The 24551-nt window shown below is 48.2% G+C and overlaps 1 protein-coding gene across 2 annotated transcripts in view; it reads right to left on the reverse strand.

Annotated features, from left to right (window-relative positions):
- The window catches only part of KAT8 (lysine acetyltransferase 8), a 1009124-nt gene that overhangs the window by 616372 nt on the left and 368201 nt on the right, over window positions 1-24551 (reverse strand). For both annotated transcript variants that reach the window (XM_069651899.1, XM_069651897.1), the window contains exon 5: window positions 2042-2206. In XM_069651899.1, coding sequence (XP_069508000.1) covers window positions 2042-2206 — 165 coding nt within the window. The remainder of the gene's footprint in view (window positions 1-2041; window positions 2207-24551) is intronic.

Below are 24551 nucleotides of genomic sequence, written 5' to 3' on the forward strand. Positions count from 1 at the left end.
GTCCCCATTGCACTGCAAGGAGCTATGTGCAATGTAAAAATACAAATTAACAAAATGCAATGGAAGTGAAGCTAAAGGTTGCAATCAGTATAGATCTAGCCAAGGATACCAGGTGTGGAGGAATCTGGACTGTACCCCCCAATTGTGCTTGCGTAACAGATTTCTTCAAGAGATGCTTATAAAAGACATTGGGCCTCATTCCGAGTAGGGTGGTAAGGGTTAACGATCACCGGTAACGAGACCGGTGCCATTAAACCCTCACCGCCCTACTACGAGTTCCCTTTGTGGGTCCTTCCTTAACGACTGCTTTTAGCAGGCGTTAAGGACGGGACCCTCAAAGGGACTTTAGTGCTAATAACGGTACAGTAATTTACGGTACCGTTATTAGCGCCTTCCCCATTGACCCCTATGGGGTCTCAAATGGGAATGGGGAAGGGCCCTGGAATGGGGAATTAGCAGTCCCTCCAACCTTGGAATGGACCGGTAATTACTCCATTCACCAGGGCGGAGTCGGAACGATTTTGGAGGCAACCATGCCGCAAATCGCAGCGTGGTTACCTCCAAAGTCGGAATGAGGCCCGAGTCCGGCGATAGCCGTGCCAGAAAAAACGTCAGGCTGCCGCCGGACCCGTAATACTATTACACCTCCATGATTGCCGGAATCACTGGGGCATGACAGAGCCGGTGTTTCCATGTCCGCCTGCAGGCGGGTGGTTTTAATCCCGCCAGGACAGACTCCTGCCTGCAGGACTCTGAATCAGCCGGTCCGGGAAGAACGATGGCGTCGGTTTTACCGCCACTGTTCTTTCTGGACCGGCATGGTCGTAATGAGTCCCACTGTATTACATACCAGTTGGCATTGGCATTACTTGTTATGGCAAACTTACAAGTGTGCATTGCTTATATGAATAGCTTTAAACTGTGTTATAGGCTGAAATGTTGTGCAGTCTCCTTTAGAGATTTCCACCAATGCACATATATACATAGATAGGAGTGTTTGTACTGTAAAGTACTAGTGAGTTCTACTTGAATGTATGATTAAGGACTAATAAAACATACATATGTGCTGCTACATTACTTGACTGTATGCGCTGTACTTGCACCTCAGTCCTGATCGTCTGAAGTCTGCTAAATGGTATGCTTCCGTAACCTTGTGAGAGTTTGGCTAGACAGTTTCTACAACCCTATTCAGCAACTAGGTCGGTCTCAGAGCCCTCCCCACAGAGCTGAACCTGAAAATCCCAAACACTTCTATATCAGGGCTCTACTTGGACTCTACATTTTTTGGAAACGTTCCTGGCAGATACTTTTAACAAGTGGCGTTAAGGCCAAGTAAGCGGCAATGCTATTCACGTTACAATTCAACCAGTGAAACTGGAAAAAAAGTTACCAACAATATGCAAATACAGCACTGTCAGGCAAAGTATGGTAGCCAAAATCAAGTCAGGAATAGACTTTGCAAAAACTGTTGAAAAATATAGAAACTTCTCAGTGAAAGGCTGGGCTAACCCATGCAGACGGTTCAGGAACAATTGGCCTTCTGAACTGGACTAGAGGAAGACAAGATTTCTATTCAACATCTGAAGGAACTGAGCATCCTCGACCCGAGTTAACGCTGAAGATCTACATATAAAGATATGATTAACTTCAAGAGCTTTGTACATAAATCTACCATGGATTAGTTTTAAATAGTCTACAGCATCCTACAGTGTGACACTCAGCCCAGTGAACCCTTTAACCTCGCAAGTGTCCAAGGAGAGTGGGATTGACTGACATTTCCCAAAACTAGAGCACGTTTTCTTGATTAGTTAATACTTTTCCAAGATTGTGGCTTAGATCAGCACACTGATAGGCTATCCTTGATAAACACTAGAGTTCACACAGGTACTGCAGGAGCTCTCACAGAAAAAGCAGCAAAAAGGACACTATTTCCCAATAAAACTAATAAACTACTTTATACTCCACTGACTAAACTCCCACAGAATAAAAACACAAAGTGTAATCCTTGTGGTGGAAAATCTTTACCCCCCCTTCCACTCACCAGATGATACCGGTAGCTTTTCTCAAACTTCATGTACTTCAGACAGTATTCGCAGATCCACAGCTTGGGCTGCTTGCCATAGTCCTCAGGGAAGGGCGAGAAGTACCAGGCATCAATCTCAAAGTTGCCAATGTGAATCTTATCCACATACTTCACTTTAGTGATCTTCGAGAAACAGAAGAGATTATTTTTACTGGTATACAACAAAAACAGACTACATGTTCATGTACGCCTTACCCACATTTCTGTAGGAGATGCGTCTCAGGAATCACAACCTTTGAAGATCATTCTCCATGCACTCACAAAAAAAGCTCAGCATAAAAACATTTGATCATGTTTCCATCTTGGCTACTTTCTTGTCCACAAGATATCAACTTGTTTCATCAGAAATAATATTTATTTCTAAATGTAAATCCTCCAATTGCTTATCTTGTTCTGAGCATCCCTCTACTTGTAACTCACAGACTGCAAATGTGCATTTTACTAAGAAGTTTTACCAGGTTACTCACCGTAGTGACCACCTTACTCCTAGTCCATAGTCCCCTTTCCTCCATACTTATGGGACATCTCTCTGTCCTGTGGGACGGGACCGAAGCACTTTTGTAAAAAGCATCCAATTTTTTTTCAAAAATGTGTCCCTCCTCTCTTTCCTGCGCAGGGCCCGGCACACGGCCGTAACCTCGCCCACCTTGACTCCGCCCCACGCATCGCCCATCAGTCCTTTTCTATTGCAGGGTCCAAGACCCATTAGCAATAACAGAGGAACCTTATTAGAGGGGACGGCGGGCGGGTGTATGGAGGAAAGGGGACTATGGACTAGGAGTAAGGTGGTCACTATGGTGAGTAACCTGGTAATACTCCTACGTCCCATCCCCTTTCCTCCATACTTATGGGAGATTCCCAAGCACTCCTTACAGGAACTATGGGTGGATGGAAATACCCCTTACTGAAACGGGTTCTTCAGCACAGCCTGGCCGAACTGAGCGTCAGCCCTAGAGCTCATATCGAGGCAGTAATACTTAAAAAAAGCAGATGGGGAGGCCCAAGTAGCCGCTCTAGCGATGGACTCCCAGGGAACATACTTCTGAAAAGCAACCGCAGCTGCCTTGCCTCGCACCTGATGTGCATAGATACCCTTAGGATGTTTCAGCTTTTGGACGGTGAAAGATTGTGATACAGGCAGCAATCCATCTGGAAATGGATGCCTTAGACGCCGGCCTGCCCTGGGGTTTACCGAAGGTCACAAACAGTTGGGAAAAACTCCAAAGCTCGGCTGTCCTGTCCAGGTAGAACTTAAGAGCTCTTCGGACATCCAGGCAGTGTAGAACCCTTTCCGCTTCCGAGGCAGGGTTCGGAAAAAAGACCGGAAGGGAAATTGACTGATTCAGATGGAATTCGGTCACTACCTTTGGTAGGAAAGCTGGGTTCGTCCGAAGGACTACCTTGTCCTTGTGAAAGACCAAGAAAGGATGCTCCACCGACAATGCCTGGAGTTCACTCACTCTCCTCGCTGACGTAACGGCTACCAGAAAGGAAACTTTCCAGGACACGTACTTGCGGTCAACCATAGCCATTGGCTCAAACGGTTTATGGCACAGCGCCGTCAGGACTACATTTAGGTCCCAAGGCGGTGCAGACTACGAACCGGAGGGTAGAGTCGTGTCAAACCAGCAAAATGTCTCTTCCCCACCGGGTTCGTTAACAAATAAGAACAACGGTCTGTAGAGAGGTAGGTGGCAATCGCAGAGAGATAAGTCCTGCAGGACAAGACATGAACCCCTGACTCTGCTAGGGAGGAGACAAAGGACAGCACCGTGTCAATCGTCGCCACCCTCGGGTCCAATTCTTTCTCCAAACACCAATGACAGATCCTGAGCCATTTACTCTTGTATTGGGATCTGGTCGAGGGTTTCCTGGCTGCCTGGATAATGCGCATGTTATCTGCAGACAAACCCAAAGGCTCTAGAGCCGTGAACTCAGGCACCATGCCGCCAAGTTGAGCGATTGTGGGGAGGGGTGCCACATCTGCTGTTCCCCCTTGGTGAAGAAGATCGGGAGTTAGTGGTAACCTGATCGGCGGACACACCGACAGGTGTTGAAGTTCTGGAGAACCAAAACCTGGCCAGCCACCACGGGGCTATCAGTAGAAGAGAACAGTTGACAGAACTCTTCAACTTCCAAATTGCTCGATGAACCAGAGGAAGAGGCGGGAAGGCGTAAGCTCTCATGTTGTGCCATGGGATCTCCAGTGCGTCCCCCAGAGAGGAGGCTCCCAGCCCCCCTCTGGAGGCGTACTGAGGAAGCTTCTCGTTTACCGCTGTGGCGAAGAGGTCCACCTCCGGTGTGCCCCAACGCGAGAAAATCCATGATAGGATCTCCGCCTTCAACTCCCACTCGTAGCTGACCACTGTCCGCCGGCAGAGGGCATCCGCGGTGACATTCAGCTGGCCCGGGATATGCACTGCAAGCAGCCAGACCCCATGAAGCAAGGGCCACTCCCAAATCTGGATGGACAGATCCACGAGAGGGGGAGACTTCGTTCCCCCTTGCTTGTTTATGTAGTACATTGACGCCGCATTGTCGTTCTTAAGCGGACCACCTTGTTGACAATGAGAGGTCTGAACGCCTTGAGCGCCCGAAAAATCGCCAGAAGCTCCAATTGATTTATGTGCCGCAGCTTGTCCTGAGGTGACTAGAGGTTCGAGACCTGAAGAAGATCTAACGTTGCACCCCCACCCGAAAAGGGAGGAGACTGTCGTGATCGTCACCATGGGGCTTGGGTCCTGGAACCCGACACCCACTGACAGGTTGCTGAGAGAAGACCACCAGTCCAGGTCCACTCATGGAATCCGGAATCATTATCTGTTTGGAATCCGGGTCCACAGCCTGACGCCAGGAACTCCAAAGAGCCACCTGGGTCCGTCTCATTTTGAGGCGAGCAAGAGGAAGAGCCAGCACACACGAGGCCATGAGGCCCAGAAGCCTCTGGAACGACCAGGCCGACATGCTCTCCGACTGCGTAAACATCTGACACGTGGCCAACAGATCCGCCATTCTGTCCCCGGTCAGATACACTCGGCAGTCTATCGTGTTCCAACGAAAAACCCAGGAAAGTCAGGTCCTGTGAGACCGTCATGGAGGATTTCCGCCAGTTCACCAACAGCCCAAGATGGAACAGGAGCTGAAGGAGAGACTGGAGGTTGCCCGCTGCTGCCACCGGGCAAGGGCTGCGTAGGAGCCAGTCGTCCAAATAGGGATACACATGGATACCCTGGAGACGAAGATGGGCCGCGATCACCGACATCTTCGTGAAGACACGCAGTGCCAAACTGAGGCCAAAAGGAAGCACCCAAAACTGGAAGTGCTCCTCTCCCAAAGAGAAACGGAGGTATCTCCTGTGTGGGTTCCAAATCAGGATATGCATGTACGCATCCTGAAGATCCACCACGCTGAGCCAATCGCCCGCCTGCAACGAGGAGCGAATCTGGCCGGGCGTGATCCTCTTGAACTGGGAAAGGTCTAAGATGGTGCGCAGGCAGCGTCCGGCTCCTGCTGAGCCGAGTCAAGCACTGCCTTGTCCACTGGGGACAATGGTGGCACAGGCAGAAGCGCAGGGGGAGGCATCACGGGCAAGGGAGGCGCCGGCGGAACCACCGACGGGACAGGTGGAGCCGGAGGCGCGGGTGGACATCTCTCCTTGAAAAGCCCCTTGAAATATTCCCTCATGGGATCGGTGCGCATAAGCGCTTGAAATTTACAGAAAAAGGCGTCCTCAGGAGATTGTTTCGGAACCTGAGGAGGCCTCTCACCCTGCAAGGTCAATGGAAAGAACCTCACTCTGGCGCTTCTCCCTTCCCCCTCCCCCTAATTCCTTCCCCCTCCCATCCCAAACCATCCCACCCTTCACTACGCTCTCACCTCACCCCCTACCCAACCCTCAAGCCAGAGGAGCCCGAAGACGTGCCAATCAGTCTAAGACTCCTGTTCCTCCCATCCCTTCCATCCACCCACCCACCCCCCAGCAGGCCCGCAGCCCCTGCCCTGCCCACCCAACCTCCCAGACACACCCTGTCCCGCCACCACCCCCTGCCCTTTCCTCGCGTCAACTCCCTCTAACATTCCCCAACAACCTCATCCCTTCCCCTCCCTAAAAACTGCACGTCTCGCCCTGGCAAGAACAGTGGCCGCATCTCCATCGCCCTCTGACCCCCCCTACCCTCTCACACAAACCAACTGCAACAAAAACCATGAAAAAAAGAAAACTGGTCTGGTCTCCTTCAATCTCCCACTACTCCTCGCCCCTCCTGCCTCGACCCACCATTTCAATCTCTCAACCTCCGCCATCACCACCCTCCTCCCTCACCCTGCTTCCAACCCCTATCCCTTGAATTTTTGGCAACCTCACCTAGAGCCCCTAACCCCATGCGCTTCAACCTTGAATCCCCAGCCCCAAATCGGTCTTCCCAACCGACCACACACACACCCGTTCAACCCCATCTGCCCCACACCCACCTCCTGTCCGGCCGCCTACTCTTCCCAACCATCATCGACCGATCCACTTCTCTCACCTCCCAGATCCCGCTCACTCCCCACCACCGCCATCCCCCCAGCCACTCACCCACCACCACCCCAACAACCTCCACAACATCCCCCGTGCCCAATTAAGATGTATCCTTTTGAATGCCCGATCTGTAGCAAAAAATCAGACACTGCATCTTTGACCACCTCACCTCAGACAGTCCAGACCTAGCACTTATCACAGAAACCTGGTTCTCGGACGTCTTTGCCCCCATCGCCCATGAAGCCTTGCCCCCCCGGACTACTCCCTCATCCCACTCAACCGACCCTCTAGAGGAGGTGGAGTAGCAATCGTTTTCAAGTCACTCTTCTCCACCTCAATCATCGACTGCCAGACAATCATCCCTCATCCCTTCCTGCTAATCGCTTCTCGTCAAACTATCCCTCCCACCAACATTCTCCCACAGCTTCCTAATCATCTACAGACCCCCAGGCTATGACAGACAATTCTCAAGCAACCTCAGTGATTCGATAGCCACATCCAGATAAACCATCCCATCCTCACTCTTCATGGGGACTTCAATATCTGGCTCGACATTCCCACCAACCCCATGACCCACTCACTGGTCGACTGCCTAGATGCATTTAACATCCGCCTTCACATAAACGGCCAAACTCACTCTAAAGGACACACCCTTGATGCCATCTTTAGCTCCCACGACCAGATACATTTAACCCCCTATACCCATCATCTGGTCTGATCACTTCATTGTGCCTTTCACCATTTGCTCGCCCGCCCCCATCCCCATACCTGAACCAGAACCCCCCACAATCAACGCAAGTGCTGGAAGAAACTAAAGATCCTCCCTGACCTAGCCGATGTCCTGCTTCAAACTCCTCTCTGAACCATCCCACGTAATGAACCCTTAACCATCAACTCATGGCTCAATATCTCACTAATCCCGCTCTCCCCACTTTCCAATCCACCGCTCGCGTGGCCCTTATCCCAAAAGGTTCACACCAGAACTGAAGACTACAAAACAACTGTATAAATCCCTTGAACGCAAATGGCGGAAAGATTAAAACAACCTGAGTAGATCCACCCTGGCCGAACACCATCCCCACTAAAAAGCCAAAATCAGAAAAGCAATGAAAGTCCACTACAACTCTCGAATTCTCAACTGTGAAAACCCCAGCAAGGAACTCCATAAAATCATTTCTGAATTCACCAAACCAACCTGTACCTCCACCCAATCCACCCCATCTCAGTCCCTCTGCAACTCACACTCTCTCCCCACTTCTACACCACTGCTCTCGACAGAGCAATTTCTCTCAACAACAAACTGGCTCTCCTGTCCCTGCCACGTAATCCAGCCGCCCTACCAGTCACCCCCCCCCGCCTGTCACAGCAACTACAACCCAGCCCACCTTCGACTCGTTCACACCTATATCGAGAGACTAATTTCTCAAGCTTCTCTCTGCCCAGGAGCCATCTGGCTCCCCCCTTGACGCCTGCCCTGCCTCAATCCTCAAAGAAATATTTGCATCCACCTGCGCAGGTGAGTGCGCAAGAACCATCATAAATGACTCCCTCTCCTTGGGAATCTTCCCAGACGCCTTCAAAACTGCACATGTCAAGCCACTTTAAAAAAAAACTTCCCTCAAGCCCCTCAACCCCAAAAACTACCGCCCGATCTCAAACACCAGGTTCCTTAATAAACCCATCGATCGAAGCACATACTCCAACTAAATGCCTTTGTCGAATCCAACAATCTCCTAGACCCTGCACAATCAGGCTTCAGACCACAACACAGAACCAAAACCACTTTGACCTCCATCTGGGACGAACTTAAGATCACTGCAGACTCTGTGGGATGCGCTGCACTAATCCTTCTAGACGTCTCTGCCGCCTTTGACACAATCAACCACTCAATCCTCCTCGACCGCCTCCACTCCCTAAAAGTCTGTAGAAACTCTCTCAAATGGATAGCATCCTTCCTCAACAATAGGAAACAAATAACCCTCCTCTCCACCTTTGCTTCCCCCACCCGACCAGTCAATACCACCGTTCCACAAGGAGCATGCCTATCAGCCCGCCTGTTCAACCTCTATATGTCCACCCTCCCAGAAATAATCCACCCGCACAATATCCTGTGCTACAACTACGCCAATGACACCCAAATAATCCTAAAACTCCTCAACTCAAACTCAACTGTCAGCCAGACGTCGCAGCCTGCCTCATTGACATTGATCGCTGGATGACTACAAACCACCTCCTCCTAAACCCCTCTAAAACCGAAATCATTGTGTGCGGCAATACCAAGCTTCTCCCTCACCCTCTACGAAGGCCCACCACCTCGACCACAGTAAAAAAACCTTGGATGCACTCTCGACTCTGACCTAACCCTCTCTCGCCAAATCAACCACGTCTCCAAGTCCTGCCATTACCACCTCAAAATTCTTAAACGCATTTTTCCGTACCTATCCTTACACAACAGACTCGCCACTGTCCAATCTATTGTAATAATCGAGATTGGACTATGCCAACTCCCTCTACCTCGGGGTCCAAGCATACCACCTCATTAAAAATGCTTCTAGCACTTAGCCCAAGAGACCACACCTCTTCAGCTTTCAGAACTCTCCACTGGCTCCTGGTTGGACAAAGGGTGACTTTCAAAACCTTATGCATCTCTCACAGAGAAGTGCATAAAACCAGCCCTTTATACCTACAGGACAAGCTAAAACCCTACCACCCACCGCGCACTCGAAGATCAAGCTCTGCCCATCTTTAAGTGATACCAAACACCAACTCAGTCAGGTTAGGAGGATCCTCAGCCTTCGCCCCCACTCTATGGAGCTCACTTCCACCCCACATTTGGCACACTGAAGACTACTTGTCTTTCTGCAAATTACTGAAAACGATGCTCTTCCCATAAAAAAACCCACGCTTAGAGCAAATGGAATGAACAGTCACAAAAATCCAGGGTTGTTTGAACCAAGAAAATAAAAGAACAAAGGGAGTCGATGGAACAGATAGAAAGTCTTAATCAGATAATGTAACTAAAACGGATAGAGCGAGTGATACGGATAGAGTAAGTGAAATGGATGGAATGGATGGAACAAGCCGAGTAGATGAAATGGATTGGGTAGATGGAACGGATAGAGTGGGTGGAACGGACGGAATGGATGGCGTGGACTGAACAGAGAGAGTGGACGGAACAGAGAGTGGACCGAACAGAGAGGAGTGGTGGAATGGATGAGAGGAACGGAAGAGAGGAACGGAAGAGAGGAACGGAAGAGAGGAACGGAAGAGAGGAACGGAAGAGAGGAACGGAAGAGAGGAACGGAAGAGAGGAACGGAAGAGAGGAACGGAAGAGAGGGAGTAGATGGATCGGATGGAATGGATAAGACTGGTGGAGTGGATGGAATGCATGGAGTCGAACGGATGGAATAGATGGAATGTATGGAACACATAGCAGATGAACAAACTGGATGGATGGATGGAACGAATGGAGTGGATAGGACCAATGGAGTGGATTGAACAGATGGAATGGAATCGATGGAACGTAGGGAATTCATGGAGCAGATGGAACAAACTGAATGGATGGAACGGATAAGAGATAAATCGGATGAAATGGGTGGAATGGTTGGAGTAGATGGAACAGACGAATGGATGGAACGGATAGAACGGATGGAGTGGAGGGAATGGATCGAGTGGATGGAACGGATGCAATGGATGAAAAAGATGTAATAGAAATAACTGATGAAACGGATAGAGTGGATGGAACAAATTAGTCGATCCAACAGAAGAATCAATATAACGGATGGAGTGAATGGATTTGTCGGAACAAATGAAGTGGCTAGAACGGATGAAGTGGATGGAACGGATGAAGTGCATTGAATGGACTGAGTGAATGGTCTCTCCATGAAGTGGATAGAACAAAGAAGATGTATATCTCCTATAAATACGATTTACCTGTATCCCCATGTTATCTGTATCACATCTCTAACCCTATCCATCCGGTCTCTTTATATGTATGTCGCTATGTATTCCCCCCTGTACAGCTCTCGTTCCTGGTCGCAGGTGATTTACTGAAGATCACCATATCACACTACTTCGGCTACTCTCTCCTATCCACCATCAATGTAAAAACTCACTTTCTGGAGGGGCCTCAAGCTGCTCAATGGTAAGTATTAACAGTTAATAAATATTTTAGAATGCACTAAGCAAATCAGGAAAACCAAAACCCAATTACGCTTTAAGAAAGTGTAAGGAAAGCATGGTATCAACAGTAAGACAGACACAAATGACCACAGTTGAAGGGTGTTTATTAAACTTTAATTGGGTTTGAAAAGCCTAAATCTAAAGATGGGAGCAAGCTACGACCATCAAATAATAACGCAGTCCAAGTGGTGTCTTGTCAAAATAAAAGGGCCTATACTAATAAGCCCATTGCCAATTGTTAGGGAGCATTCTCAGAAATGTGTTAATTCCCTTCTACCTTAGAGACCCCCAGCTCTTTTTGCTTAACTTTAGGACTTTTTAATCTCATGTCATTTTAATGTGATTTATCCTCTGTTTCTTTTGACTTTGGAATCTGACAAACTCTGTAGGCATCATCTTTAAATTGTGTCACACAGTACCTTCAGCGCATTAGCACTGGGAAGAGTCTTAGCTTTCCCAAACGTTTAAATACCTTCTCTTGGTGAAACTACTGTTTCCAAGAACAGTAAAGTGAAATTGACTTTACTTACCTTTTGTAACTGTCTAGACCCATCACACACTATCTTAAAATAGGGTTCTGGAGGGGTTACTTAGTATCCCATTTGTCTAGTTTCTCATGTAACATGTTTAGGTTACCCTTTCTACAATTAATTGCTGGTGGCAGTGGTTTACTTTTTACTACCATTGTGTGTTTTTACCGCAGGTTGCGTTCACAGCCATGGTAAGGCACCCATGGGTGCCCATTTCATAAAAATGGCCCCAGTCTTTTTTCACCATTTTTTGTCAGGAAGGCTTTTCTTGACATTTACTCGCTGCGGCAAACCAGGTTTGGTCACTTTTTTATTTTTGTCTTTGGCGGGATTCACAAGTCAAAGTAAGCCTGTCTGGACATCCTCTCGAAGCTGGTTGCATTTCTGCTGCTACTGGAACCGAAGTGCTAGGGAGAGGAACACCAGACTGTGTGTGTTGCTTTTAAGTTGGACCTGAGTGCTAGGAAGATCCTCCGGACTTCCTTGATGCAGGACTGACCAAGCCTGAGCCACCTCAGAGTGCTGGACCCCAGATGCGAGGAAAGTCTGAAGTGGTATCCGAAAACCGCAGTGCTGCTATTTGCTGTCAGACGCGAGGAGCTGAAACACTGAAGGACCGCTGAATTGAAGTTTGCCCATTGCTGCCGCAGACCTTCCCATTGCAGAGCTGGAGTCCCCAGTTGGCCTCCCTCTTGTCCCCACAACAGGCTCAGTAACAACAGGATCTGTAGAGCTGTACAGGAACGGAAGCCAGCTGGAACCATTTCTTCTAACCAGAGGTACTGTAAAGTCTAAGAACTTACCTCTTGTTGTGTAGCCTTACTTGCTCTCAGTTAAGACCCGTCTTGGTTACCTTGCAGAGTTACTAAAGCTTTGCCCTTCAATAGCCCCCCAGCTTGTAGCCCTTCAAGTATTCTACTTTTCTACAAACATTTCTAAAAACATTGTGCAAGACTTTTTACCTACCTGCAGTGAAGATCTTTAGATCCCCTTGACATTGTGCAATTAAGATTGGCTGTCCTGGCTCCCTGAGAGAATTCTCTTTAACTCCGACTTTGTGCTTTGGCCTTTCCCCCAGGAATGGGTAAATTTACTCTACTTTGGAAGGTTTTTAAAAGTACTTGTTTATGAATTATTTGTTAACCTTTGTTTTATTCCTCTATTCTCTTTTACACCAAACTCAGTACTGATCTAAATGTACCAGTGATAAATCAATGTCCAGAGTGTCCTAGCTATTCAAGTCACCTGAGGTTGTAGGAAGTGTGCGCGCCATCCCCAATGGGTATCATCTGATTTAGAGAAACAGAGTGTGTTTTGAAGTATATTTAATTGTTATATGTTTTGCTCCCTTTCTGAAGAAGGCTCATAACTGGCTGTGAAATAAATTAATTGTTATATCAAGAAACCTTGAGTATAAGTGTTTATTTGGATAACTGTATTGTAAAACTCTGTCAAAACCTTACTGCTCACATTGACCCCCTCTTGAGATAAGCCTGGCTGCTCAGCCACACTACCAACCTATATAGTTCAGACATATACCAAAGGTTGTGTCCCTATTGCCAGGAGGTCAGGGTTATTATAGTGCACCCAAAGGGTACTGCATACAATCCTGCCCAACACCAATCCTTATCTCTAAATACAAATCGTGTGGGAAGCAATGTTATGCAAAAGAAAAGTGCTCAAGAAACGGTATGTCCGGATATTCAAGCCGTTGGCTTCCCCTTCCCCATGTTTTTAGCATGGGCTAACGGCGGCAAACTCTAGCTCAGCACAGTCTCTGGCTTCTCTAGCACGAGGGTGCAGTTCAAAACTCCAGCATCACAGCCTTCTGTACCAATTCTCTTTGCCGTTCAAAAGACTCTTCTTTAAGAGGGCCTGATGTAACAAACAGTTTCTTTACTGTCAAGATTCTCCTATGTACACTTCTCTGGTGTATACTGTTCACCTTTGATCCCCCCTCCGCCGGGTCGCAAATCCACTTTAACAGTTTGTTTTTCGCATATACACAATGTTATTAGAATTTCCATGTACCAATTTCTGGAGTGACTCACGGTTCACCCTGGATCCCCCTCTGCCGGGCTCAGATCTAGTCCAACCCAAATCTTCAAATCAGTCTCGCTCTGCCGGGCTCGGACCAATTTCTCCATTGTAACACAAACTTGGTTTAACACAAAGCTTTCAATTGATCTCCCTCTGCTGGGCTCGGACCAACTTTAACTACTTTGCTATCAACTTTCTTTACTGTATCAACATCGAAGACATTCGATTGTGCACAGGATTTCGCTTGACCCGTTGCACTTCTCTGAGCTTTTACTCATTTGTTATGGGGAAACAGACACGTCCTTCAGGCTGCCGGTACAGGGAAACTATGTTTCCCTTAGTCTTTGACTATGTTGACATTTCTTGGTAACTTTATCTACGTGCCAAATACCTTACAGTACCGCACATAGGGGTCCTTTTTGTTTTATGGCCCTATCCACCCTTGAAGGGTTTTTGGGTGTTTGTACAAGTGTGCCAAGGACAAACTGGTGGCAGCAGTTTACTTTTAAAGTATTTTTACTTCATTTTTGACCATATCCCGCTTGGCCCAAGACTGGCCAGTGCCGGAAATGGCAGTGCCACAAGGTCTTTTGTTCTGTCCTTTGGCCATTTTGTCCCTTTGCCTTCCCGCAGGTTGAGAGACCTGGTCTTTCCTTATTTGGGCATGCAGCCTCCCACGTAAACCGCATCATTTGCATGCTCCTGCATATCACGTGTGCTAGTTCCCAGGACAAGGGTTCGGACTGTCTGTTCCCAATCCACACTACTGGTGTCAGTATGTCTGGTATGCCTGAATGACTGGTAGCCCCACGACTGGCGTGAATGCAAGAGAGCAGATCTTCCATTGGCTATCCCAAATTTGAGCACAAAACGAATCTTGGATAAGAAGGGGCTCTGCATCCATTCTAGGTCGATCAACTGAAGTTCACACCGAACTACAGAAGGAGCCAAGTATCCTGAAACAAAAGAGCAGACCGGTGGAACTGCCGGAGACGCACTGGAAGGTTTGGCACCGTGATCCTGCTGTTGTCCCGTTGGACCCCTGCTTTTGCATCAAACATAAAAGTCCTGCAAGGGCACTCCAACCCTTTTAAGTAGTGGGACCAACTACTGTCGGCACCTCCTGCTTACCCTAGCGAAGAGCCCCTTCGGAAGTGTTCCTGGGCCATCCAGCAAACAGGCCAGCTGGAACCCAAGGTATCATATAGGCATGCCACCGTCCCAAGTTTGACACTTGAGACTTTGGGAATCACTTACTTGTGGTCCTGCGCACGCTCTTGTTGTCCTAGCTCCTCTGTGTCATGATTTATGAGATTGTGCCACGCTGCACGCATTTGCTGTCCCTTGTCTCACCCTGCTGTGGCGACGGTCGCTGTAAGTGCCTGCAGACCTGTACCCCCTGTGCCCTGAGACGTGCTGCACTGGAACCATCTTTCTTTGAAAGCAGAGAAAAGGCTACTGTCCCGCCGTGGACGATCACCCCGTCCTGCAGCCGCTGAGAGCCAGAGCGACGTGTAACTGCAGGGGTTAAACCTACGAGCGACCTGGACTAGACTGGCAACGTTTGGCCTGGACTGTATCGGAGGTCAGCAAGTACTTTCATCACTTACCAGTGGCCCCCTGGAACAGCCACTTGTTTTTACGCACGAGAATCCCTGAAGAGATACTCACATTAGCTGGGCTAGCCGGCACTCCCCAGCTATTCAAGAACTCTGAAAATCACACTACCTGCAAGGGTAGATCCTCCTTGAATAGTGCTTTATTCTTCATCTCAACCCCCTTCCTGAACTGCTAGAGCTCCTTGGAGGGGACCCGCTTTTGCCGTTACGCACTGCTGTACTTTTGAACACAAGGCTGCCCACTTCGTAGAGCTGGACTGCACAAGCTAGGGATGGACTTTGAAGAACTGCCTAATGTGATAATTTAGTTTCACTTACCTCTTCTGTTGCAGATTATGGCTGTGTCCTCCCCATTATCTGCATTAGGTTAAACACATTTTGTATATGTTACATAGTGTAAGGCAAGAGCGGTAAGCCATGCATTACTGACCGTAATAGCATTTTTGATGGTTGTATTAGCTTAGATTCACATGATGTACATATGGTCCGACATCCAGTGATAACCGCAGAGTATTGCATCCTGTCTTTCGAGGATCGAAAGGGGACATCCACATGGGCGTGCCTGTAACACTATCCCTAACGTGACGTGTTCTGTACCCAAGATCCCTCACGCGTCAAGGTCCATCCGATTCTATTTTTGCTGCCATGAGTGAGCCTAATGACTATCGTAAGTTAGTACATAAAAGAGAAAGTACTAAGACGTCTATGTTCCTTCCACCCGAGCGGGGAGGAAGGGTGGGCGCATGTAAATCTTAGCAGATACAACCATAAGAAATGCATGTTTCTGATGCTTGTTAATCGGCTTAGAATCACATGCTGTGCATAGACTAGCGAGCAGTACCCGGAGTTGGAGGTGGGTTGTTAGAAGGAACAGTAGTGAAAAGATGTCTTAGTACTGCTTGTCCCACCTGAGAATCAGAACTAGAATGAATTTCTAGGCAATAGTGTTTTGTAAAGGTGTATACAGAACTCCAGGTTCCCGCTTTGCAAATGGACTCAAGGGGAACGTTTGCAATGAAAGCTATGGAAGCCCCAGTGCCTCGAGTAGAAAGCGCTCTAGGCTTAAAGGGCAGCTCTCTCTTAGCAAGAGAGAAACAGAGTGTGATGCATTTTACAATCCACCTTGAGATGGCTGATTTAGAGACAGGATCCCCTTCTCTACCAGCTGCCACTGAAACGAAAAATTAGTTTGTTTTCCTCAGTGGTTTAGTCTTTTCCAGGTAAAACATGACTCACATCTAATGTGTGTAGGCTTCTTTCAGCCACGTTAGTGGGGTTCTGGAAGAAAGTAGGCAGTTCTATTGATTGGTTCACATGCAACTTGGAAATAAATGTAGGTGCAAATCGAGGGTGAGTGCGCAGAACCACCTTATCTCTGTGAATTCTAACAAAAGGGTCTAGAACTAAAAGGGCCTGTAGTTCACTAAACCTTCTTATAGAAGTAATAGCCACTAGGAAGGCTATCTTATAGATAAGATCCTTGAGACTTGCCTTATGCATAGGTTCAAGTGAAGACCCCATAAGACGGGTTAATACCACAATTTAGGTCCCATCCTGGAGCTGGATTAGAAATGGGGGGGGATGAATCATCTTGACCCTTCCATGAAAGCCTTAATAACTGGTATCTTCCACCACAACACGTTCGTTTGTGACGTGGTGTAGGCTGAGAGAACAGCTAAGTGCACCTTAAGGGAATTAAAAACCAGCCCTGAGTCAAGTGAGTGAGTCAGGTAAAATATAATGTGCGTGGAGAGCAGTCAATGGGATTGACGCCCTTGGAACTGCACCAGATAACGGAGCACTTCCATTTGCTGGAATAGCCATATCGGGTGTTAGGTTTCCTCGCTTCCCTAAGTAAGTCCATGCATCTCTGAGGGAGTTGCAAGTGTCAGAATTCTATGACCTCAGGAGCCAGGTCGATAAGTTCAATGTTTGCGGGCCTGGGTGGAGTGTCTGCCCTTCGTCCTGCGACAATATGTTGTACGGGCAAGGCCTGAGTCTAGTGAGTGAGTCAGGTACAACACAATGTGAGTAGCAGAGCAGTCAATGGGATTGACGCCCTTGGCATTACACCAGATAACGAAGCGCTTCCATTTACTGGAGTAGCAGTATTGGGATTTAGGTTTTCTTGCCTACCTAAGTATGTTTATGCATCTCTGAGGAAGTTCTAGGTGTCCGAACTCTATGACCTCAGGAGCCAGGCAGCTAAGCTCAGGGTTTGCGGGCATGGGTGAAGCGGTTCTCCCTTGTCCTGAGATAACATGTTGCACGGGCAAGGCCGTCTCATAGGAGGAGAAAGGGACATCTCTATCAGATTAGAGAACCAGGGTTGGCGGCCAACATGGGGGCCACCAATATCATGGTGAATGGTTCCTGGTGCATCTTCTGCACGATCTTGTTGAGTAGGGGAGTCGGGGCAGGGGGGCGTGAGCGTAAACAAATGTCCTTGACCATGTTATCCAGAGAACGTTCCTCTTGGAGCGGTTCTGGGGGTACATGGAGGCGAATACGAACAAGTCTATCTCTGGGAAGCCCCATAGCGTAAAAACATTGGAGACGATGTCTTTGTGTAGTCGCCATTCGTACTCTATGGGCAGTGGGAAGTCTCTGCTGAGTACGTCCGCCAGAAGATTGAGTTCCCCTGGAACGTGTTGGGACAACAGGATCATCCTATGTTTGAGAGCCCATACCCAAATGTTTTGGGACAGCTTGGATAACCCTGGAGAGTGAGTGCCCCCTTGTTTGTTCAGGTAGTACATGGCCGTGTGTCAAGATCAGGACTGTCTTACCCTGTAAATGTGTCTGAAAGTCTTTCAGTGCTTTCAATACAGCTAATAGCTCTAGCAGATTTATGTGGTTGGCCGCTACATCTGGGACCACACTCCGTGCGACGTCTGCTGAAGCAGGTGACCCCCCTCCCCAGCCCGTGAGATATGCGCCTGTCATGAGAGTGGTTCTACTGCGGGGGTGGTGAAGGTCTTCCCCTTCAAGAGGTTTTCCCTCAACCACCATGCAGAGAGAGAACGGGGGCTGCCGAGACAACTACCATATCTTCCCATTGTCCGCTGGCCTGACACCACTGGCTGTTGAGCCACTTTTACATGGGGTGCATGCACAGACGCACGTGGGGAACTAGTAAATGCAGGATGCCATCATTCCTAGGAGTCGCATGGCCTTGCATACCATCACTTCCTGACTGGCTACATACTGAGGGATCTGAAACAGCATATTTTGAACCCCCTCATTGGAGGGGAAGACGAGACCGTCATTTGTTCGAATTAGAGCCCCTAGAAACAGTTTGACTTGACTGAGGCCTAAGCTGGACTTCTTCTCGTTGATGGAGAAACCCAGACTGAATAAGAGGTCTATAGTCTTCTAAGTGTTCAGTAGGCATGTTCCGTAGGATTCTCCTGTTACGAGCCAGTCGTCGAGGTAAGGGTAAACCGGGACGGATTGTCTGCGCAGGTGTGTTGCTGCCACTGTCAGTACCTTCGTAAACACCCTTGGCGCTGAGCCGATGCCGAAGGGGAGTACTTTAAATTGATAGAGCTTGTCCTCTATCATGAATATTAGGTATTTTCTGTGCACTGGCAACATTGAAATATGAAAGTATGCATCTTTCATGTCCAGTGTTGCCATGTAAGCCCCGTTTCAGCAGCGTGAAAAAGTGACCATACAAAACTTTTGAGGTTTGACAAATTTGTTTGCTGGGCGCAAGTCTAGCACAGGGCGCATAGTGAGACCCTTTTTGGGTACAGGGAAGTGCACTGAATAAATACCATTGTTTACCTGTAAAATCGGGGCGACATCTATGGCGCCCTTTTCTTTAAGGCTCTCCACCTCTTGCAGTGGTATGCGCAGGTGTTCGAGTAAGGCTTCTTGAGTTTGGTGGTCTGAATTGGGGTGGTCGGCAAAATTCTATGCAGTACCCGTGGGCTACGTTCTTCAGTACCCACTGGTCTTTTATTCCTTCCCATGCTTGAAGGAAAGATGTTAGACTCCCCCCGACTGGGGTGGCATGGGAGGAGACCTGGATCCGAAGGTCATTTCTGACCCGAGGCCGGGGAGCCCCTAGAGGCGGAGCCTCGGCCTCTACCCTTTCCACGCTGCTGTCTTCTAGGTGGATAGGTGGTGATGGTGGTATTGGATCCTTGGCCTGAATTCCAGTTGCTTCCATAACTATACTGGTTTTGAGGGCAGCGAGATTGCCCACGAAAGGACCGGCGAGAGGGGGCCCCCTCTCTGTTGAGAAGGTTTCTGGGTAATCTGTTGAAGGGACTTGAATGTCTCATGTTCTTTCTTGGCAGTTTGAAGGGCGTCGTCCACTGCCTTGCCGAACAAGTTTGTTTCTTCATCAGGCTTGTTTATCAAGGCAGCCTGGGTCTCTGGCTTAAACCCAGTGTTCCTCAGATAGGCATGTCGCTTGAGCAATGTACCTTGTGCCAGGGTTCTTCCCACTGTTTCAGAAGCATCTAAAGTGTTTTTAAGCACATTCTGATTTACTTGCCTTCTGATACGATGGCGAGCAACTTAGCCCGTAAAGGTTCCGTTAATTCTTGAAGGCCTTCTTGCAGTACGTTCCACTGGATGTCTGCATAGCTAGCCAACAGAGTGGCTTTATGTGGCTATTCAAGTGAAAAAAAATGCAGCAGCAGTTGCGACTCTCTTCCCCAGTGCATACAGCCTCTTGGCCTCCTTATCGGGAGGTGCCTCTTCTGTAGACCGGGGTACACCCGCCCGTTTCCTAGTAGTGTTAACTACTAAAGAATCTGGAGTGGCATGGCCCTTAATGTAAGCAGGGTCGGTATGAGAAGGACAGAACAACTTCTCCACCCTGGGGTTCACTGCTCTGGTTTGAGCTGGCATCAACAATTAGGGTGCCAATCTTCTCGTGATAGAGTTCAACAAAGGAATAGCCTGGCTGGCAGGAGGCTATTCTTTGAGGATGTCCTCCACAAAATCTGAGTCTGGCAAAGCGTCTTGTGTGGCTATCTGAAAATGTTCACCCGCCTTTTTCAAAATGGCGTTAAAACGCCAATTTATCATCCACAGAGGAGGCTTGGCAGGAGGGGGGGTCTACACACAGGGTATCGGGGTCTGGGGTGGGAGTAGGGGACGCCCAAGGTGAATCCACAACCTGGTGGCTGTCTTCCCTATTGTCCATAGGATCTGCAGGGTCATCCATATTGTAATCGTCCCCGAAGGGGGCATCATCTTGCACACAAGTGTCCACAGGGACCTTGTCATCAGTGAGGTCATAGGTATATTCCTCAGGAGGATCGTCAAAGGTCCGTCGAAACTTAGCCATAGGTGTAAAGGGAAGGTCCTCCCGACACCTCTTGGGAGCAAACTTTTCAGATTAAGAGAAAATGTCTCTTATCTGTCCAAACACCCCTCAAAGTTCTCCCTGGCCCATGAGGATGAACCAGAGGGATCCAAGGGAGGAAAGGGCTCATCGTCTTCTCTAGAATGTCGAGATGAAATCCCCTAATGTGCTGGATAAAGGCACAGGACTCTCAGGATTGTCCTTGCGGGGTTCCGGATGCTGTGGCACGTCTTTCGGCACGTCCTTCGGCCGTTCCGTGTGTCTCAGCATGTTTTTCGGCCGTTTTGTGCGTCTCGCCGCATCTTTCGCCCTTTCCTTCTGATCAACTGCTGAGGCGATCCTATCGCCAATGCTCGGGGTAATGGCGAGACGTGCCGGGCGGACTGGAGGCTCTGCAGTGGATTTCGACGCCACCGGGGACTGAAGCGGTGTCTGCGCTGTCTCCTGTGGCGTCTCGACGGCCGCATGTGTTTTAGTGCCAGCGCCCTTAACTTTACATTGCCCAGTCGCAGGCTGCTGCTGCGGTTGCGGGGAAGGTTGCCGATCATGACGCTCAGCGGACCCCTTTGGAGGCATTTGACGGGTCCGTTAGCGCTTTGGAACGCTTCGACTTTGCCGCCGAATCAGAATCTTGGGTTGTGCGTTTAGTGTTTGAATCTTGTGCGCCCCTGTCACTGGGTTTCTTCTCCATAGCATGACTCACGTTGTGCCTTTCGGGGACGGAAGCTACGGATCAAGAACTCTCCACCGTTAGGTCAACTGCCTCCGAAACAGAGCTCTGGTCGCTTGTCCCTTCATCACACTCGGCAGTTGTGGTGGCAGGGGAAGAACTGTCAGCCTGCGACAAGCCGTAGGCGGACCACTGCTTCAGGCGGTACTCCTTACTCATCTTAAGATGAAGGAGTCTACAAGCCGGCCAAGCCGCCTCGTTGTGGTTGAGGGGAAGACAGCTGCACCACCAACAGTGCTCGTCTTTCCACGGATATTTGGCCCTACACGAGGGGCAAAATCTAAATGGTGTCTTCGCGATAGCGCAAGACAAGCACAGCGATGACAAAACCCAGGGAACAAAGAGGCTGAAAGAGGAAAGGCATACTTGAAAGAATATGTCCACCCCGACCCCACTCTCCCTACTGTAAGGGCCAGCCAGAAGGCCCGGCAACGTGGACGGCAGCACCACCGGATCAACAAGGCGTCGAAATTCTGCAGCAGTCTTCGGCGTTGCACAGGATTCAACCGTCAAAGTGACTTAAGGGAATAAACGACCAAAGTCGATTAGAACAATCTGAGGGACCTCAACGTGCGAGGGATCTTGGGTACACCACACGTCACGTTAGGGATGGTATTATAGGAATGCCCATGTCGACGTCCCCTTTCAATCCTCAAAAGACAAGATGCAATACTCTGCGGTTACCACTGGATGTCGGATCATATGCACAGCATGAGATTCTAAGCAGATTAACAAACATCAAAAGTGTTCATTATTACTGTGGTTTATTCGTGTTTAGTTATAAAGGCCTATAATAAATATATTTTTGATATACACTTGTCTACGAGTATTAGGTGGAGTTTTACTGTGTGTGCTCATTGTGGGCTGATCACCGTCACCCCTCCTGAGTCTTAGTCTTGCCCGCCTGCCATGCCACCATAGATAGATTGGTCTCGTTTGTCCAGAAGGTTCCCCTGTTCCACTAAACTAGGGTGGACTCCTAATCTTCTGACCACCGTGGTCATAGATTAGAAATCCATCTTAACAAGCCATTACTGCTCCCTATTCAACTGTCCCTCCTCTCGTGTTGCATCTATCGACTATTTCTTCAGTCTGCTGCACTTAACAGTTGTATGTTATCCTTATCTGGCATTGTTGAATTACCATAATTAGCCTGGGGGCATTTCCCTATTTTTTCTATGAACGCCTAATCTGTGTTTTTGCATTTGCTGTTGTGTTTAAAAAAATGGCGTTTTCCATCTTCCCTCTATCTAGGGTCTTTCCTCTGTACTGTTAACTCACTTCTAGATGTTGTACTTCTATATTAGGTTACATAGGCCTTTCTTCCTTCCCCAACACTTGGCTCTAGTTGTGTCATTGCTGTTGGTTGTAGTTTGTGTCGTGCTCTCCAGCCCCCCCCCCCCCACCTTTCCTCCTCTCCGCACTCTCCCTCTAAGGTGCTCTCAATTCCCCCCTCCCCCAATCTTCTCAAATGTCAGTGGAGACATTCGTCAAACTGGTAACAAAAGCAACAAACAGGTTCCCCACAGATCCCTGCTCCCCAGACATATACAAATCAATTCTTTCACAAGGAACACCCATGGACTACTATAGAAATGTCTTCAACCAATCAATCTCAACAGGGAAAGTGCCACAATCCATCAAATCAGCATACATCAAGCCGCTCCTCTAGGATACAGCAGGAAAGGTGGAGGACCTCTCCAAAATCCTGTAACCAGCTAAACTGCTAGAAACAACCCAAGAATTCATAGATGAGCACCGCCTATTGGACCAGGCACAAGTAGACTTTAGACCAATGAGAGGAACGGAAACAGCACTTCTCTCAATCTGGGATCATCGAAAGGCAAACAGACTCAATAGTAACAATTTGACACTTCTAGACCTCGCTGCAGCATTCGACACAGTTAACCACGATATCCTCATCATGAGATTGGAAGAAATTGGAATCACCTACCGCACCTTACTATGGATCAAATCCTTCCTACAACCATATGTATCAAACCTTTCAATCCAACCCAAGAGAATCCTCATGCGGAGTACCACAAGGATCATCCTTCTCCCTGCTATTATTAACATCTACCTGTCTCAACTAATCAAGATCAATAAAAGACATGCCCTCACCGTTACAACTACACTGACGACACAAAATACACAAGAAGAAAACACAACTTTAGAGAGCTGTCTTTGTGAAATCTACAACTGTATGAACTCTACCTCAAACTCAACCCAGGCAAAACAAATAATGAGCATTCCAAAAAAAGGAAGGAGACAGCCACTACATCCCCTGGCCAACAGAACTTGGTACAACCCCAGCGCCATCGTCAATTGTAAAAAACCTGGGCGTCCTGGTGGGCAATGAACTTTCTCTAGAGTCACAAGTAAACTCTCTAATCAAGAAATGCTTCTTTCTCCTGTGAGTTGTAAAAATGATCCTATCATTCCTGTCATTCGCCAACAAAATACTCACCGTCACCGCTCTTGTCATGTCCAGGGTAGACTACGCCAATAGCCTATATCTGGGCATGCCAGAACGACGAAAATTCCAATGCATACAAAATGCAGCTGCCAGACTGCTCCTCAAACTACCTCGAAGAGAACACATCACACCAGCACTGAAAACGCTACACTGGCTACCAATAAAACAGCGAATCGAGTTCAAATCATTATGCAGACCGCACAGAGCAATCCACGACCAGGGTGGAGTTCCCAAGAGAAAGAATAAACGTACACCGCCCAACAAGGCCACTCCGATCCAGCAGCGACATCAGTTTGGAACCAAACACATACAAAAGAAAATTCGGAGGATCCTCTTTCCCTCACCTCGCCCCAAAAACCTGGAACAAGCTACCAAAGAACATACTTAACAAAAGAGATCACCTCCTATTCAGAAAACTCCTCAAATCTTGGCTCTTAACCCCATAACTAGAAAGAGTGCCTATAGAGGTACATACACAGCTGAAACAATGCTGAGAGAGGAAGCCGATCGTCCCCATCTCCCGAAGCTACCAAGTAAAGGAAGAACCATCTACGGCATATCAAAGTACTAGTTGAAAGATAGATAAGCTAGGATCGTACCAAAGAACGATCACGGAGAGATTGGGATGGAAGGGTAAGGGTGATACGTCAATAACACTTTGACCTACAATATAAGCACAGGCAGCAATTTTATTTATTTCATTTGGTGGTACGCCCAAACTCTTAGGTATCACGGCATAGGTTACAATCCTTTTAGGTATCTTGAACAGTTACATAGGCATTCGAAAAACAATTTGATTACACATTTTGACATAAAGAAGAATTTACTTGGAAAGGTTAGACGCATAAAGGATGGGGAGGCATGACTAGGTATGAAGGTAATCAAGTGAGTAGTTATTGAGGAGTTATAATTTATTAAACAGCCAGTTTTCAATAATTTCTTGAATTTCAGGAAGGAGGTTTCGTTGCATAGGTAGGTGGGTAGGGAGTTCCAAATACGCGGGGCTGCTATGGGGAAGCTGGCGTTCCCTGATCTGGAGGTAGTA

This window comes from Ambystoma mexicanum, chromosome 3p (genome assembly GCF_040938575.1).
Source record: "Ambystoma mexicanum isolate Mex_15411 chromosome 3p, UKY_AmexF1_1, whole genome shotgun sequence".
Taxonomy (NCBI): Eukaryota; Metazoa; Chordata; class Amphibia; order Caudata; family Ambystomatidae; genus Ambystoma; species Ambystoma mexicanum.